General features: G+C 43.0%; 2 protein-coding genes across 14 annotated transcripts; one reads left to right on the top strand and one right to left on the bottom strand.

Moving 5' to 3' along the window:
- Positions 1-1,471: 1,471 nt before the first annotated feature.
- LOC124070601 (pinopsin-like) lies at positions 1,472-6,431 on the top strand. 11 transcript variants are annotated; one of them, XM_046410619.1, is made up of 7 exons: positions 1,472-1,534; positions 2,644-2,719; positions 3,099-3,467; positions 4,545-4,713; positions 5,272-5,443; positions 5,544-5,777; positions 6,135-6,431. In XM_046410619.1, the coding sequence occupies exons 3-7, from the start codon at positions 3,125-3,127 to the stop codon at positions 6,342-6,344; spliced, it is 1,128 nt and encodes a 375-aa protein (XP_046266575.1). In that variant the 5' UTR covers positions 1,472-1,534; positions 2,644-2,719; positions 3,099-3,124; the 3' UTR covers positions 6,345-6,431. The 11 variants fall into 11 exon arrangements, with proteins under 11 accessions (XP_046266575.1, XP_046266569.1, XP_046266570.1 ...); XM_046410613.1 differs by having other exon boundaries at positions 1,480-1,602; positions 3,143-3,467; XM_046410614.1 differs by having other exon boundaries at positions 1,518-1,534; positions 3,143-3,467.
- Positions 6,432-6,765: 334 nt separating this feature from the next.
- On the bottom strand, positions 6,766-15,165 carry LOC124070602 (protein-tyrosine sulfotransferase 1-like). 3 transcript variants are annotated; one of them, XM_046410624.1, is made up of 7 exons: positions 14,870-15,165; positions 14,641-14,752; positions 11,220-11,951; positions 10,845-11,003; positions 10,436-10,689; positions 8,233-8,434; positions 6,766-7,405 (listed from the first exon to the last, which is right to left on the bottom strand). In XM_046410624.1, the coding sequence occupies exons 3-7, from the start codon at positions 11,625-11,627 to the stop codon at positions 7,370-7,372; spliced, it is 1,059 nt and encodes a 352-aa protein (XP_046266580.1). In that variant the 5' UTR covers positions 11,628-11,951; positions 14,641-14,752; positions 14,870-15,165; the 3' UTR covers positions 6,766-7,369. The 3 variants fall into 3 exon arrangements, with proteins under 3 accessions (XP_046266580.1, XP_046266581.1, XP_046266579.1); XM_046410625.1 differs by having other exon boundaries at positions 14,641-14,723; XM_046410623.1 differs by lacking the exon at positions 14,641-14,752.
- Positions 15,166-15,899: the final 734 nt, after the last annotated feature.

Below are 15,899 nucleotides of genomic sequence, written 5' to 3'. Positions count from 1 at the left end.
GGGAGAAGACAGTCAACCAGGAGCTCAGCTGAGAGCAAGAAAAAAAATATCTGCAGGATGAGAGGAACAGTTTGGTGTCAGCTCTGTTTGTAGCCACAATCTCCGCTGAAAGCTTTCTGGAGGCCTTGGAGTTTGCAAGAGCCTGTCAAAAACAGTCTGGCTCTCAGCTCAAACAGATGGAAAGTGAAATGAAAGAAAAAGAGATGGAATTCTGCTTGCTGAAGACAAGGATGACATCAAGTTCAAAATACTCTGCAGGGCACTGTCTGACCACGTCAGTGAGCTGAAACTCTCCTTTGGCATAGCTGTGATACAGATCAACGCAGAGCGGGTGAGGCGCCGAATTCCCGGACACGCCGAGTTAATCGCCAAGCTGGAAACTCTGCAGCAAAACTGTGAGCAGTTACAGAGCCCGGTGATCCAACACTAGGAAATTATGGAACTGGTCAAGGAAAATTTGGCAGCCATGAGAGATTTAACAACGGTGCCCCGTCAGTACAAGACAATCTGGCAAAGAAAATGCGGGAGCTGCAGAAACAGACCTGGGGGGAGGAGGAAAAGTGGCTCAACAAGGCGAGCAAGATGGAGGAGGACATGCAGCTCCTGACCCAGGAAAATGTTGAGCCTCAGGTACGCCATGTCAGCAGATCATTTTGATTTGAATAATAAAAACTTGATGTCACCTTTTGGGAGAGAGAAAATGCTGAATTCTGTGTTGTCTTTTCAGGGGCTCGCCTTGAAATCTGATAAAGAGAAGGCCGAGGTGAAAAAGGAGGAAAGGAGGGTAAAGGCAGAAGAAGGAGAGAAAAGAAGAAGAGAAGAAGGAACAGGAGAGACTGAAGATGGAAATGAGAGAAAATGAGGAAAGAGAGAAAAGAGGGAAGGAGAGAGAGAGAAAGAAGAGAGGTATAATATCTTTTTTGTCTTTCTAACCCCTCTCCCCTTCCATCCCTCCCCTTCCCAACATCTAAATCCCCCATCATCCTCCACCCCTCTTCTCTCATTATCCATCCTTCCTCTCTTTCCTTTTCTCTCATCACTGTGAGTTTGTGGTTTCCAAACCCACCAGCTTCTTCCTCCTGCGTGCAAACAAACTCAAATATAAAACGAATTCAGCCACATTTGCTTCTTCTAAACCTAAAGTTATACTCTTTATATAAATAAACACAGTCCCATGACAACTGGACAGCAAAGGTTTCTCAGTCTTCGCTTTTTATTATTGATTAGGATCTGACATAATTGATCCCTGGGTGGAAATTGTCGAGCTTCTCAGCATAATGAGCACCTTTACTTTAAGTACTTCAGGTTTATTTGAATTCCCGTACTTTTGCATTAAAAATTTGAATGTTAACTGATCACATAAAGTCACAGTCACTTCAGTGTGACAAACAAGAATTCATTAAAAAAAATTCTCCACATTAAATCATGCATACTATAATAATATAAAATACTTCCATCAACTTTCAACATTAACTGTGTGTCTGATAATCGCGGCAGACGAACATGGTGACGCAGTTCCTCTCCGAGACAATAGGTGTGTAGGTGGCCGCACGTGATGCTCTTCTGGCCCTTTTCTTTCCCTACTAACCCAGGAAATTGAAGGTATGAGTAATCGTGTGTTGTATTGACTTCTCGAAGGGCTGACATATGGAATCCAAGAGGTGATAAACGTGAGGTCCCGCACTGCCCACGTCCAGCTTTGTGTTCAGTACACGTGGGCTGTGTACATGACATGCAGGTTTTCCATAATGTTTGTGTGCCAAGTAACAAGTATTAGGAAAGGAAGCCCCGTGCATTACTGAAGATAGACAATGGAGGGAGCATCAAACAGCACCATCTTAGCCGTATGTCAGTGTTACAAGTCATAAAACATTCAAATGGACATTTAGACGTGTTGGTGGTTCTAGAGGAAAAGTGAGAGGATCGCCAAAGTCAGCAGGATTCGTCCTCTGGTCATCGTGAATGTCTTCAGACAGTTTCTCGGCAATCTGTCCAGTAGTTGTTGAGATATTTCAGCCTGGACCAAATGCACGTAAGAACGCAATCAAATGGCCCTGCGGTTATTCATGAAGACGTAAAGCTTGTGCTCAATTACGCAATTTACTGCTCAGATTGAACTTTAGCACTGCTGCACTGGCTCATACTGCGTTGTATTGTCAAACCACAATAATCGAATCAGCAACTTTAGGACAACTTTATTCTCACCAAAATCAGATTTTAATGGGTTTTGATGTGCTTTATCGTGTCACAGCTGCAGAGAAATGTTCTGCAAGACAGTGCAAAGCAGGACGTGATTAATGGTTCACTTTTGTTTATCTTGAAAAATTAATTTAAATGCATTATCATACCCCAAGTTTTAGAGAGCAGCTTAAATTACTGGAAAGTTTTGGTGTCACGATGATGATTTAAATACAAAATATATATATAAATAAATACAAGAGCAGAAGACTAATCCAGCTAGATTTAATTTGAAATGAAACCAAAGCAAACAGGGTGAAAAACACAGGCTAGTCTTGTCTTCTCGGCTCATCCTCCGAGTCACAGCTTGTATTATTGATATGTTGGCTCAGTTATTTAGGTCCCCAATCTGCTCTAGAATAAAGACTGATTACAGACCAGCATATAAAGACACGTTTCTCACAGGCTGATGGTCATCTATGGAGAAACGTCAGCGTTTGGATCTTTGATGGATCTGGTCTTTGTTTGTGATCAGATGCAGGTAACAGTGTTTGTTCTCTTTAAACGTTTTGGCATATTTTTCTCTTTCACTTTTCTTTTTATCCACCGGTGGCTTCTTTCTTTGCTGAGTTGACTCCACTCGTAATAGTTTAGGTTGTTGCAAAGTGATCAGGTTTGTATTTCAGTTTAAAACTGTGTTACTTTTAAGTAAAGACTTAACATGGACTCATTGACGTGAGAACGCAGTCGAGGCAGGTCTGTTTCAAGTGTGTGGGAGAAAGAGAAGTGTATCTTCCCCACCCGCTTCCTCCTCCTCCTCCTCCTCCTCCTATTTAAGCGTCTTTTGGTCGTGTATGTCATTCATATTAAATTATAAATAACAAAACCCGTTAATCTCTCTTAACTGTCTCTGACTTCAGTCATCTTACAGTGATAACAGGTTGCCATGGTGATCCCCCTGCAGCATAGCAACAACCTCAGCACCGGGCACAGCTCCGTGGTCGACCCCGCCGCCGGCGCGCTCAGCCGGGCAGGTCACACCGCGGTGGCCGTGGTCCTCGGGTTCATCCTGGTCCTGGGCTTCATCGGTAACTTCCTCGCGCTCCTGGTGTTCTCGCGCTTCCCGCGGCTGCAGACTCCCGTGAACCTGCTGCTAATCAACATCAGCGCCAGCGACATGCTCGTCTGCATCTTCGGGACGCCCCTCAGCTTCGCGGCCAGCGTGCGCGGCAGGTGGCTGACCGGGACCTACGGGTGCCGGTGGTACGGCTTCTCCAACGCGCTATTCGGTGAGTGATGAATGGCCGCTGGTTGTTTGATCTCAGTTAAGAGTTTGTGCCAGAAGAACAAATACTCTGGTTGTTACTGCATTCAAATTCTTCAAGTAAAAGTACAAAAGAATTGCCTATGCGTCAAAATACAGCCTATTCATTAGGCAGTTCAGTTGAGAATAATGTGATATCAGCCCATTTTGTTAGAGTTAATTATTAATGCATTAATTTGTACATTACCCTATTTTAATGTGGTGGGGCTACTTAATCAGGCTACTTTATATAATTAATGGATCAGCAAATAGGCCCACTTGTTTTTACTGTCAGGGAGAACAGCATCAGATGTTTTGATTGTTCATTAGATTCTGGTCCCTAGAGACAATGTGGAAAAATTGTGGGACTGAAATTTTAAGAATTGGGGTCCTTTCAGGAGCAAGACACTCGACTGGTGAGTTGAGTATTGTTGTTGTTTTATAAGGATAAAAAAGGCACTTATAGGTGTGTTAGGTTGCTACAATCATCCCTATACAACACATAAAAAGACTAAAAGTCAACAAACAGCATCACAATAAATATATTACTCTCTTAAATGTAAGAAAACATGGCACGTGTATCCCTTCATCGTATCTGAGCTTTTATCCTGATGCAGATGTAGCTCTAGATAAAGATTCAAATGTTATGAATATTTTCTATTAAATTTGTGTTTGAGCGATTGGCCAATAAATGTGGGAAGTGTCCCATTTAGGGTTTCCAGGAGGGGAGGGTCAGTTGTACAGGATGGACTGAGATCTTTTGCTTAACTGGCAACCATGTAAAAATCCTCCATCACAAATAAGAGCCCTGCATTCAAAATCAAATCAAGTCAAGTGCAGAGTCATTCATTGTTGTACCAAAGTGTATCACAACTGAAAGCAGTCATTAAGCTGAACAATACATATTTTTTAACAGATGTAGACGTACACTTCCTGTCATAGAAACAGTCTACGATGATTGGCTCAGTTTGCTTTACTTTGTTATGTTCTCTCTCTCTCTCTCTCTCTCTCTCTCTCTCTCTCTCTCCTTCTCCCTCTCTCTCTCCCCCCCCCCCTCCGTCAGGTATCGTCTCTCTGGTGTCTCTCTCTCTGCTGTCCTTTGAGCGCTATGTGGTGGTGCTCCACAGCACCCAGCCGAACTCCTCTCAGTACCGCAGGGCCGGGCTCGCCGTCGCTGCCTCCTGGCTCTACTCGCTGGTCTGGACTGTGCCTCCGCTGCTGGGCTGGAGCAGGTGATATTAATCCGTCACTTCTTCTCATTAGGTGTACATTTATTTACTTATCCAGACTGTTGATGTTGAAAAGTGGGAGGGCAGTATGTGCTGGTTTATTTGCTTAACATGAATAAGAGGTGAGTCTAAATAAAAATAACTGCAGTGTTTGACCAGCTGCAAATGGTCTGCCTGTACTTTAACTTCATGATCTGTGAGTGAATTAATTATTTGTTTAATTAATGCAAATGATAATCAGAAATGTGCCTAACTTTTTTTACATTGTGTAAAAGTAAAATGCTGGGTTATCCATTTATTTAAAAGCTTGTGCACAAAAAACTCTTGCTTGAGATGGACAACCACTGAACTAAATTATATTGAACCACAAAGAATTTGGGATTTTCTTTAGATAAGATCCTTTCTTATGAACAAATAAGCTAAAGAAATTGGGTCTGTACTATTTTTACTGTGCTAGGCAAAGAGCAACAGGGAGCTATGAAACATGTCATGACACAGAACTTAAAAATTCTGAATATAAAAGATATGAAATCACAGCATGTGTTGTGTGTGATGGAGCAGCTACGGGCCGGAGGGTCCCGGCACCACCTGCTCGGTCCAGTGGCAGCAGCGCTCGGTCGCAGCTCGCTCCTACGTCAGCTCTTTGTTCATCTTCTGCCTGCTGTTGCCGCTGCTGGTCATGATGTTCTGCTACGGGAGGATCCTGCTGGCTCTGCGAGCGGTGGCCAGGCAGGTGAGTACACAGCACATGTAACCATTGACCTCTGTTTGACATCTAGCTCGGCCATTCAAAACCTCCACCGGTGTGTGTGTGTGTATGTGTGTCTCTGCAGGTCAGCGGGATCAACCGGTCCTCAGCTGAGCAGAGGGAAGGCCGTGTCCTTTTAATGGTGGTCTCCATGGTGACGGGCTACCTGTTGTGCTGGGTGCCATATGGTGTTGTAGCGATGCTGGCTTCCTTTGGACGGCTCGGCATGGTGTCTCCTGCCGCCACTGTTGTCCCCTCGCTGCTGGCAAAGACCAGCACCGTCCTCAATCCTGTCATCTATGTGCTGCTCAACAACCAGGTAACAGCCACTCCCTGTAAACTCTAACATTTTCTCCAAACCAAAAACATTAATGTGGTGGGTAAACTAAAAGTTAACGTGTGCCTTTGCCAGGAGTCAGCAATTCGTTGAAAATTGGTTGACCTCATGAAAAATCTGGTTCATTTTTGATTTTGCAATCTCTCTGTAAATATGTTTTTATCATTTTACATTCAGTACTGTTAATCAATGACACATAAACGTTCCAGTTCTAAAAGCTCTAGACCACAGACTGGAGAGAGATTAGACAAAGAGGCACAAAAGAGAAGAGAAATGAAAGCAGGACTTTGTCACATGCTCACTTTGCTGCCTCCACCACCTCCTGTTTGCGTCTCTCAGTTTTCCAGGTGTTTCCTGTACATGATCAGGTGCAGCTCGGAGACTTCGCCCACACCAGTCCACCACACCCTGCCCAGAAGCCAGGGGGTGTGGCTTCACGCCCCCAACCCCGTAACAGAAGAACAAAACATGGTGCCTGCCACGTTCACATCCAGGGACCAGCAGGTACCGCAGGCTGCCCTGGTGCTAGTGGCTCAATATACAACATAGAGGACAAAAGTCATTTTAACTCCATGATTAATTAGAAAAAAAGGCATTATTCCGTTTTTTAATTTATTTAAATCATTTGAAACAAAAACTATGCCGCAGGAATTATTTGTGTTGTCCTATTCTAGGAATTTCTGTTCTCTGTTTGGTTGATGGATCTACTAACCATGTGGCTCCATGGAGCTTCTTTCTGAATGTCAATTTTAAGTGTCCAACCTTCACTGTGTAGGGATGATGCATCCATCTCAGGGTTTTCTTTTGAAACAAGGAAGGGAAGTTTGACTTTGGACATGTAGCTTTTTGTCTCACCAGGTCATTTTGTGTTCTGTGTTTGCACCACTAGAGGGCGCTGTAGCTCAGCTGGCAGGCAAACATGGATGGTGTAACTGAATTAACAAAATAACTGAACATTATCATAAAAAGGTGACATTTAGACTCATTTTATTTGTGTTCGACAATATACAACAATTACAAAGCCTCAATTCAGAGTAAACAACTTTACATTCCTGAATGAATGGTCAACACCAAAATAATTTATTAAGAAAATAAACATACGTCTTCAAAAATATACAGTCATTATGCTTCCTGAACACTGACTGAACTCTTAGTGAAAGATCCGTCTGAAGACACATTCACATTTGTGGTGAATCATAACTTACGGACATGTTGAAATACTTACAGGTAGAACGTGAGGGGACGTGTCAAAATGCAGTATAATACTGGTACTTGGTTCACCGTGAAGCACATGTGAGGAGCAGCTAACGTTTTTGATCAGGTAGTCCACATGCGATTTCAGAGCCGAGATATCAACCCCAAACAGCCTCGATGAGTCCACATTTTAAAAACTCTGCCCATGTACAGACATTAACACCACACAAAAGTCTTAGAAACAATTAAAAAAATACACATGAAACACTTTTAAAAACTTTCCAGTGAGGTGTAATAACCGCTGAATTGGAAGTCCAGTATTCAAGGTGCATCCATATTGTGGATAAGCCGGGTTTTACGGCATTCTTCCCTTCTTTCCTTTAGCTGGGGTGTGGAGCCTCTGATGCTTTCAAACTCTGAGGAAAGAAAAGACAAAATGTTCACTTAAGACAGGAAATATTAACAAAGCTGAGAGAGGAAGTTTAGAGAGTTTGACTGTAAATCAGTCAAGTTATCAGCCTGACTGGAGCTCAGTAGGGGTGACCGGGAAATGTTTTGAGACTGATTAGAGCTGGATTTACGTATCGATGGAGATACCACGCAGGGACTGCAAGAGCTGTGATTGGTCAACTTGAGCTGTTTGTGTTTTCACCAACAGAGAATACTGAGAATAAAGACAATATTTAGGAAGTTGAAGAAAAGCTCTCCTGACACAAATCTAAGAAAACGATTTTCATTGCAAACGGTCAACTGCTCTGTATCACAGTAAACAAAGACACAAGACAAAGTAGAAGCAACCTGGATATACCTCCAGTCTGACATGGCCTCATCCTGTATCATCCTGTAAAGTCAACCTTTACGTTGACTGAAAAAAATGGAATTCAAATATTTAGAAAATAATAATAATACAAAAAACCTAGGTGGAAAAATGAAAGTTTTAAAAGTAACATTTGCATTTTTAAAACCTATGTAGCAGGACTGCAGCACATTAGCAGCTTTTAACTCTTCTCTTCATTTTCAACCAGCACTCATTTGCAAAGCTATTGACAAAACAAAAAAGACCTTTGCTTGCTGTACTGTCAGGTGAAAATCTGTAGGTCTGAACCAAACAGCCGAACATTTAAGTTAATTGTCACAGGTTCCAGCTCACCAAATGTGAAGATGTAAAACATATATACTGGGGTTTGGGCTGTCAGTGTGAGCTTATGATGGCTTTTTTTCCCTCCAAGTCAGGTAACCTCACCTGTGAGTAGTTGAACGGAGACACCACGGACTCTGGTCTTGTGTAGTCGGGCGGGTTGGCGTGGGGGTCGTAGCCCAGGCGAGCAAGCATGGGTGCAATTTCAGCCATGTCGCTCATTACGTCAGGGGGAATGTTTCCAACCCACTTGGAGAGGGCGTCTGTGTTAACCGGCTTCATCACCTGATCTGTGGAGCGTTCAACCCTGCGCACACAGAGTCAAACACGAGGTCAGTTCAGTGCTTGAGTTTGAACAGTTAAGGGTTCATTGCCTAAATATGAATGCAGGTGTAAATTATGTGTCTTTTCACTGAAAAATCTTGGTTACGAGGCACAGCTTCACTGTTTGGTGATAAAAGCTACGTTAGGCCTGGCTGTAACCGACAGAGTACAGGAAGTGCAATCAGAGACAACACCAGTTGTTTGCCAGCTGCTAATAAACCTCAAAAAAGAAGAAGAAAAATTGGTCATCTTGGCCATCTGCAAGGGAATATCCAGGAAGACACCGACAGCTGCTGCTTCTTCTTCTAAGTTTTTCTAACTTCCATTAAGCACATTGACTCTTTTTTTTAAAAAGAAACACAAAGACCACAAGTGCGCGTAAAACCTTTTTTTGTGAAACTGAATAACTTAACTCAAATTTAGGCAATTTTCACTGAACATTTTCTAATGTTTCTAAAATGTGCATCAAAATACTTTAATACAAACTCTGCTACTGTTATATTAATTTCATTTTTTGCATGCATTTACAGTGACAATTCATTAAATGGTTTAAGTTTAAGATGTGTGTATTGTTTTTTTTACTTTATTTCTTTTGTTTTAATTTAAGCAGTTTGAATCTTCCGTGCTTATCAACCCGTCCATCCTAAATAACTAAATAAATAATCGCGTGTAAGCCGGTAAGCACATGATTCAGAAACACACATGCCACATTTTGTGAGAATTTAATTTCTGTGGAGGTTATAAAACATTCGTGTGACTAATATTGTGCCAACTGTTGCATAACTAATCAAAACATGGGTGCTAATTCCCCTCAGAACGTGGCCTAATTCCTTCATATTCACATCAGGTTTAGGTTTTGGGGTAGGAAGCAGCCAGATTCCCTAACAAATCCCCTGAGTTTCTGCCCTGCAAAGAGATGCTCGACTTGAATCATGACAAATAAGTGGAGCAACACAGAGTCAACATCTACGAAGGGAAGTCTGGAAGCTTTATTTGACCTTTTAACGGTTTGGCTGCTTCAGATGAAAACTGCGATCAAACACATCTGGTTGGTCCACTGGACTTAAAACATCTGACTTGTGTTATACTCAAATCTAAAGCTGATTTAACCTGTGTTGCAATTTATTTTGACTTTTAATGTCTGCTTCTTAGAATTGGTTGCTTTTAGACAGAGAAAGGAAAGTAAGTTGAGCAGTACATCACTAAATAAGACCTAAACTCCCGAGATCCCCCTGACCCTGCACTCCGAACTCTCATATGGAAAAGTTAAAATAGAATTTCTTTATTTTAGATCAATCAATAAGAGTTTTAAATTACCTGTGCTGCCTCTCTTACACTCATATCCTGTCTCATGATTGACAGCAAAGAGCAAGAAAATAATTAATCTTTGAAGAACATGCTGGCCAGAATTTAAATCAGAGGTAAGCGTCTTCATCTTTACATTCAGAACAGTAAAACATTAAAACAAGAGGTCTTGAGCACTTGCTGTATATATTATGTTATATAAGGTTTTTATATACATTTTTTTTACACTCATTATGTAAGCAAAGCCTGGTCGCGAACGTGTTTAGATGACTGAGAGAAAGAGAGATGAGCGAGATGTGAGAATCGCAGCCTGACGCTTTTTATCCTAAAATATACCTGCTCCTCACATCCAGAAAAGGAAGTAATTCACAGGAGGAACAATAATGACAAATAAAAATCTACATATTGACTGAGCTCCCTAAAAAAAAACAGGTTTGGGAATTTAAGAGAATCTCAGCTCATTAAATGATTTATCTTTAGCCACTGATAATCATACTGGTGTGTGAGCACCACAACAGAAGTGTTTCTACACACATCTGAAAAACTTGCCCTTCAAGAAAACACGCACCAATACAGAGATCTGAAAATCTCAACACATCAGACTGAAACTATAAGCGAGGCAATGAAGAGGAAGCTTGACGCACACACATACACACATACACACGTTTCAGTTACTCACTTGGACAGAGACACGCCACCAGCCTTTCCAATCAGCTCTTCGTGGTGCAACACTGACGGGTCCCACTGCAGATCTAGGAAGTGAAGCAACTTCCTCATTTCCTCCTGTGTGTGTAAAACGAGCTGCTCGTAGCGGACTGGCAGACATCGGCCCTCCCCGGCCGCCTGGCACTGGCTGAACATGGTCTCCACCGCGCTGCTCCACTTGGTCAGACAGTCCCTGTAGCTGGTGAGGTCGAAGCCAGAGATGGTCACCTGTGAACGGAGGCGGAGAGATAAGAAACAGTGGGAAATTCATTTATGTTCACAGCGTGGCACTTGGTCCAAACTTATCAAGTGGTTTGGGAATATAAGCCTGATGGTCTGTCACATCAGACTATCAGAACCAACCCAACCCAAACCCAGCGTACCTTGCGTGATATCATGGAGTGGACGGCTGCCCGTCCGTCACGTAGCATGAGAATGAATTTGGCTTTCGGGAAGATCCGTGCAAGATATGAGAGAGACTTCAAGGCAAACGGGTCCTTGTTGCAAAGGCGAGGTGCAGGCTCGCCGTGGCCAACGATCACCTGAGACACACACGTGGAAACAGTGAATATAACAACACAAAATGTCTAAGCTGTTACATTCAAACCAATCCTTCTTCATTTTCAGAAAACCAAGATTTTTAATATTCATATTTGTCAAGCAAAGTCAGCATGTACTGTATACAACTGCTTCATCACATTAACAGATGCAGAGTTTTGAGCCTGTTTTAACACAGCAGTTGGGACCAACCAGCTCACCTCCAATAGGAATGCTCGTACGGCCGAGTCCAACACCTGGTCAGTGACGCCGGCCTCGTCCAGTCGGATCCTCTCCTTCACCGAGCGGCTCCAGGTGGCCCGCATGGCCAAGAGGCGGGGGATCACTCGTGTCTCTTCACCGCAACGCACATGACTGTGGGCATCCAGCATGACGCGCATCAGCGTGGTGCCGCTCCTGGGAAAACCGCCGATGAAGATGAGGGGCGTGTCTTCAGGGAAGTGTTCAGTCAGGGACAAGCTCTGATTGGCTGAGCCCAAGTTGAGCTCCATCCATCGGTATCGATGGCTTTTTGGAGGGCACTCTATCCCGCTCATGCCCAGGTAGAGCAGGGAGGCGGAGCAGAGGAGCACACAGCCCAGCAGCAGGCTCGATCTGGTGTTCCTCATGTTTGCTGGGTGTGTTTGTTAGTCAGATTCATAAAATATTATTCAGGTAGCACCTCAGGAGGCTGACCGTGATGTGAACGTTACCGGTTTCTCAAATTTGAACTTTTCAGATCAGTTCAAGACTCAGCTACACACTGACAGCCCAGACAATGAAGATGACTGTAAGAGAAACAGCTGAGGTGATGCTAAGGAAGGCTTGGCGAAGAAGTTTGGACCTGATATTCTGGTGTGGGCTGGGAAGACTCCTCACTCTTTGTGTCAGAGAGCAGGATCCAGGCCTGCCGCACTCCTTAGCCGGACACGTCTCTTATCCATTGTTCCTACCTAAAGCATGAGAAGAACACGTCAGACACCCCAGCAAGAACTCAGTTTATACTGCTTACAACCAAGTGCATAACGCTTCTGATGTACCGGAGTATTTTTTTCCTTTTTGGGAGCATGATTTTACAACCTGCCAAAAAACAGAAATTATAATATTTTAACATGTCCAATAAATGACTGCTGTTATCAGCAAGCAGCAGGGTGTGATGGTCTGCCAGGGACATTTGCGCACATTTTAAGAGATGCTGAAATGCATCCAGTTTTTGTTCTGAAAGCAGCTATTGTGCACCTTTCCTCTGGGGGGCCACTGGCTGCAGAGCCATATCAAAGTTCACCACAGCACACAGCGTGGACACACTCCCAGGCAAGCGCATCTGAAGCCACTAATTACAGCTTCCTCATGCTTTTATTCTCGCTGACAGTTTCTGTCACGCTGAAACGCAAAGCAGTTTATTTAGTATCAGATTACGACTGACCAAGTCAGCCGCCCTGCAACTTCCCCATTTCTCTACTGCAATGTGCACACAAGCAGTTTCACTGTTAAAAGCCAGTGTGTAATTCCTATTCACAGTACACAACAAACTACCAAAAAACAGAAGCTTGCAAAAAGAAGTGAATTCAGTTGAACAATGATTTCAACAGCCAATGCAGTGGTTCCCAAACTGAGGGGCGTGCCCCCAAGGGGGTGTATGCAGCTATTGGGGGGGGCTCCAAGGAGGGGGCCCCTGAGCTAATGATTTTAGAATTGGATTTACTTTATGGACACTTTAGAGTTCTGAAACTCCACAAGATCAAATCAAACAGCAGCTCTGCTGACAGTTTTACTTCTGACATGAAGCTCTAAGCAAATATGGAACATGTCTTTCTTTCTCAGAGGTATTTTGGTATCCGTCTTTTCGGGCTGAACAAGGAGGGAGCCTGACATCTGCATGCCACGTGGGGAATACTCCTCTCTCTGGGCTGGAGGAGGTTTTCTGTAAAATTCAGTCTGACGATCAAAGCAGAAAGGAGAAACAGCTGGAAATGAGGACATCATGGCCCAACTGGGATACTTAGGTGCTGCCTTAAGCCATGCTAAGTCCAGTGGTATCCACAAGCTTTACATGTAATTTTAATGCATTTCTCTGCAGAGATTAAGCCACTTGGAGATAGGAGAGAATTAGGCCAGCGGTTTAAGATGAGGGCTGATGGTTTTTTTTCTCACTCCAAGGGTTTTTTTCTCTTTTTAAAAGGACCTTTCACCCAATTTATGACAGCTGGTTATTTTCTTAATTAATCATTTCTCTCTAAAATGTTGGAACATGGTGTTAAATTCCCCATTAAAATTTCCTAGAGCCCACGGTGCTTTCCTCAGATTGCTTGTTTTGTCCAACCAGCGGTCTTAAACTCAAACACATTCAGTTTACTTCACATAACACAAAGACAAACAGCCAAGCATTTGAAAATTCCAAAACAACATCATAACCAGGATAATCCCCAGAACAAGCTGTCGAATGTTTTCATAGGTACTACTTCTTGGAATAAAGTAGTTCCAATGAAAATGGTTCAACAAGCAAGGCACTGTGTCTAGCTAGAAATATTGCTGTTGATTTTATGCATTTAATTTTTAAATACTGCAAGCATCACACACAAAATTCTGTTCTTCCAAACTGTATTGGAGTGGAGGCAGAAGTTTCTGAGACAGATTTTTTTTCTTTGAGGTGGATTATGCAAAGACTAACAGTGGATACTTACTCTGATAAATCTGGGGATTGACCTTGAAAAGGCCACTGTTTCTGCTGATCAGACACAAGCCAACAAACAAGTCTAAAATAAGCAGAAGATAGCCGTGACCTGAAATCACAGTCAGTCTGTAGGTGGTAGTTGAGGTGGCTGGCAAGAAAACAAAGCCAGTAACACAGCTCACATGAGGGAAGAGTAACTTCCACACAAAAGAAAAAGTCTCGTCCAACCCTTTCCTGTGAACTCGGGTTTAAGAGTTAACGTATTGCAGTCAACAGCCTGTCCGTTCTTGAAGCAGTTTCCTTCAATGCTACCCAGTGAATTTATGAGTCTTAAATAAGTAGTTTTAAGACTCAGTACATTCAATAGTACACTCATGTACTATTGTGTGAGCTGCAATGATTGTTTGTCAAAATGGAATTACAAGTTCTACTGCACCTGAATCATCATCAATAGCTGCTACCTTTTTGGCTACTGCACATATCTTGTGGTGGTCCAGGTACATATGGTTGACATCTTAGACCAGAAAGGTTGTCAAGAAATCTAAAGCTTCCTTGTTCCTTATGGGGGGGCGGAAACTCCTATATAAAACTCCTATATTTCCTTTTTTACCACTGGAAATGTTTCATTGAACCCTCTCTGTTGAATGATATTCCTCATTTCCTACTCTTTATTTTGTATTTTTACACAACACAGTCTTGCTGTCTCAGTGCTGCAATGTCAACTTCCTCTCAGTGGCAAAAATGTGAAATGACTGTCCTAAAGGTTCACATTAAGGTGCAGCTGCAACATCACGAAGCATTTCTGCCTTTTAACGCGGCCTTGCAACAACATATGTGGTGAGCCAGGTGCACATTGCTGAAAACACCCCCGCGGTCAACGCCGTGTGTCTGCGCGTGCAGAAACAGGATTATTACACGACTGCAAAGCTTAGGCCCAGCGGCCACAAACATCTGGTGATGCAGCTTACCTGAAAATATGCACCCGAAGCAGGCGGCCACCAGGTGAATGACCCGCTTTCACTTAAACGCACCGTGGCAGACCAGCGGCCACCTACAGCTCGCCACAAACGCCAGAAAAGCCTGTCGGTGCGTTATTCAACAATCTTAACCTTGTGTGAACAGACTAATTCACCTGTCTGTGGGTAGCTAACACACGTCGTAAACATATCAGATCTTTTAAAAATGGTGTTCACTCACCAGCGCGTGAAACTGCCGAAATCCGAAGAAAAAAAAAACCCTCACACAGTCACACACACGCGAACCTTGATCCAAAAAAGCTGCAACTCCTCTATCCACACGGACACGTTGGTGTTTTCACACATGTAGAGAATCCGTCCATCGGCGGAGGTAAACGCCGGGATGTCTACGCCATTTAGTATTTTAAAAAACACAGAACGAAAAACGTTCCGCCGCTGGCTGCCAACGTAAGTTTGCACGGTGGGAAGTCGAGTTCTGTGTACCGTCGAGGGAGGGGGAAAACAGCCAGTGAGCACGAGCAGAGCCAGGCAGAAGAAAGCTGGGCGCTGATTGGTAGGTGGCGATTCTGAATACTAAAACACATCTGCTTGGGCGATTCCTATTGGTGGAGGTGTTAAAGGGCAATTCCGCCGCAGTGACAAAACAAAATGGGTTTTTTTCGCACTGCCTGCGGGCTAAAATCACTTTAATCCATCGATTCGTATGCTCTAGCTAAGAGCCCACAGGGGGGTTTAATCACATTGTGGGATTTAGTTGAGGTTAAACCCGCCTCATTTCATTTGGACACCTTTTTCACTAGTACATCAGATGTTGGTAACTCTTTGGGGCCTCTGTGGAGGACCAAATGTAATCAATTTACATTTGTTACCCTGTCAAATAATAAAAAACACAACATAAAACAACGACTGAAAATCTTGAATAAGTGATGAGATACAATAATAATCAATGAAATAATGCATACTGAAAATAAATGAGTTTATTCTCCATGATGTCACCTATAGATATTTTATTTACAGTATCATTTATCTATGCACAAATAAGAATAAAGCCTCTCAGCCTGAGTTACATCAGGTTGTCTGTGCTTTTAAAAAGACAGAGTACAAATCAATAAGTGGACAGCTTTTCCCTATTGATCTAGGAAGAACACACACTGAGTCTGAAAAAGTTATGGCCAGTTTAACCAGCTGAGTTAACCCCAACTGCCGGGTCCTCCCACTTCTCTGTCCAAAAGTTTTTCTATGCTACAATA

The sequence above is a fragment of the Scatophagus argus genome, chromosome 14 (assembly GCF_020382885.2).
Source record: "Scatophagus argus isolate fScaArg1 chromosome 14, fScaArg1.pri, whole genome shotgun sequence".
NCBI classification, from domain to species: domain Eukaryota; kingdom Metazoa; phylum Chordata; class Actinopteri; family Scatophagidae; genus Scatophagus; species Scatophagus argus.
The sequence above is the reverse complement of the archived record's forward strand: the minus strand, read 5'-3'. Positions and strand labels throughout refer to the sequence as shown.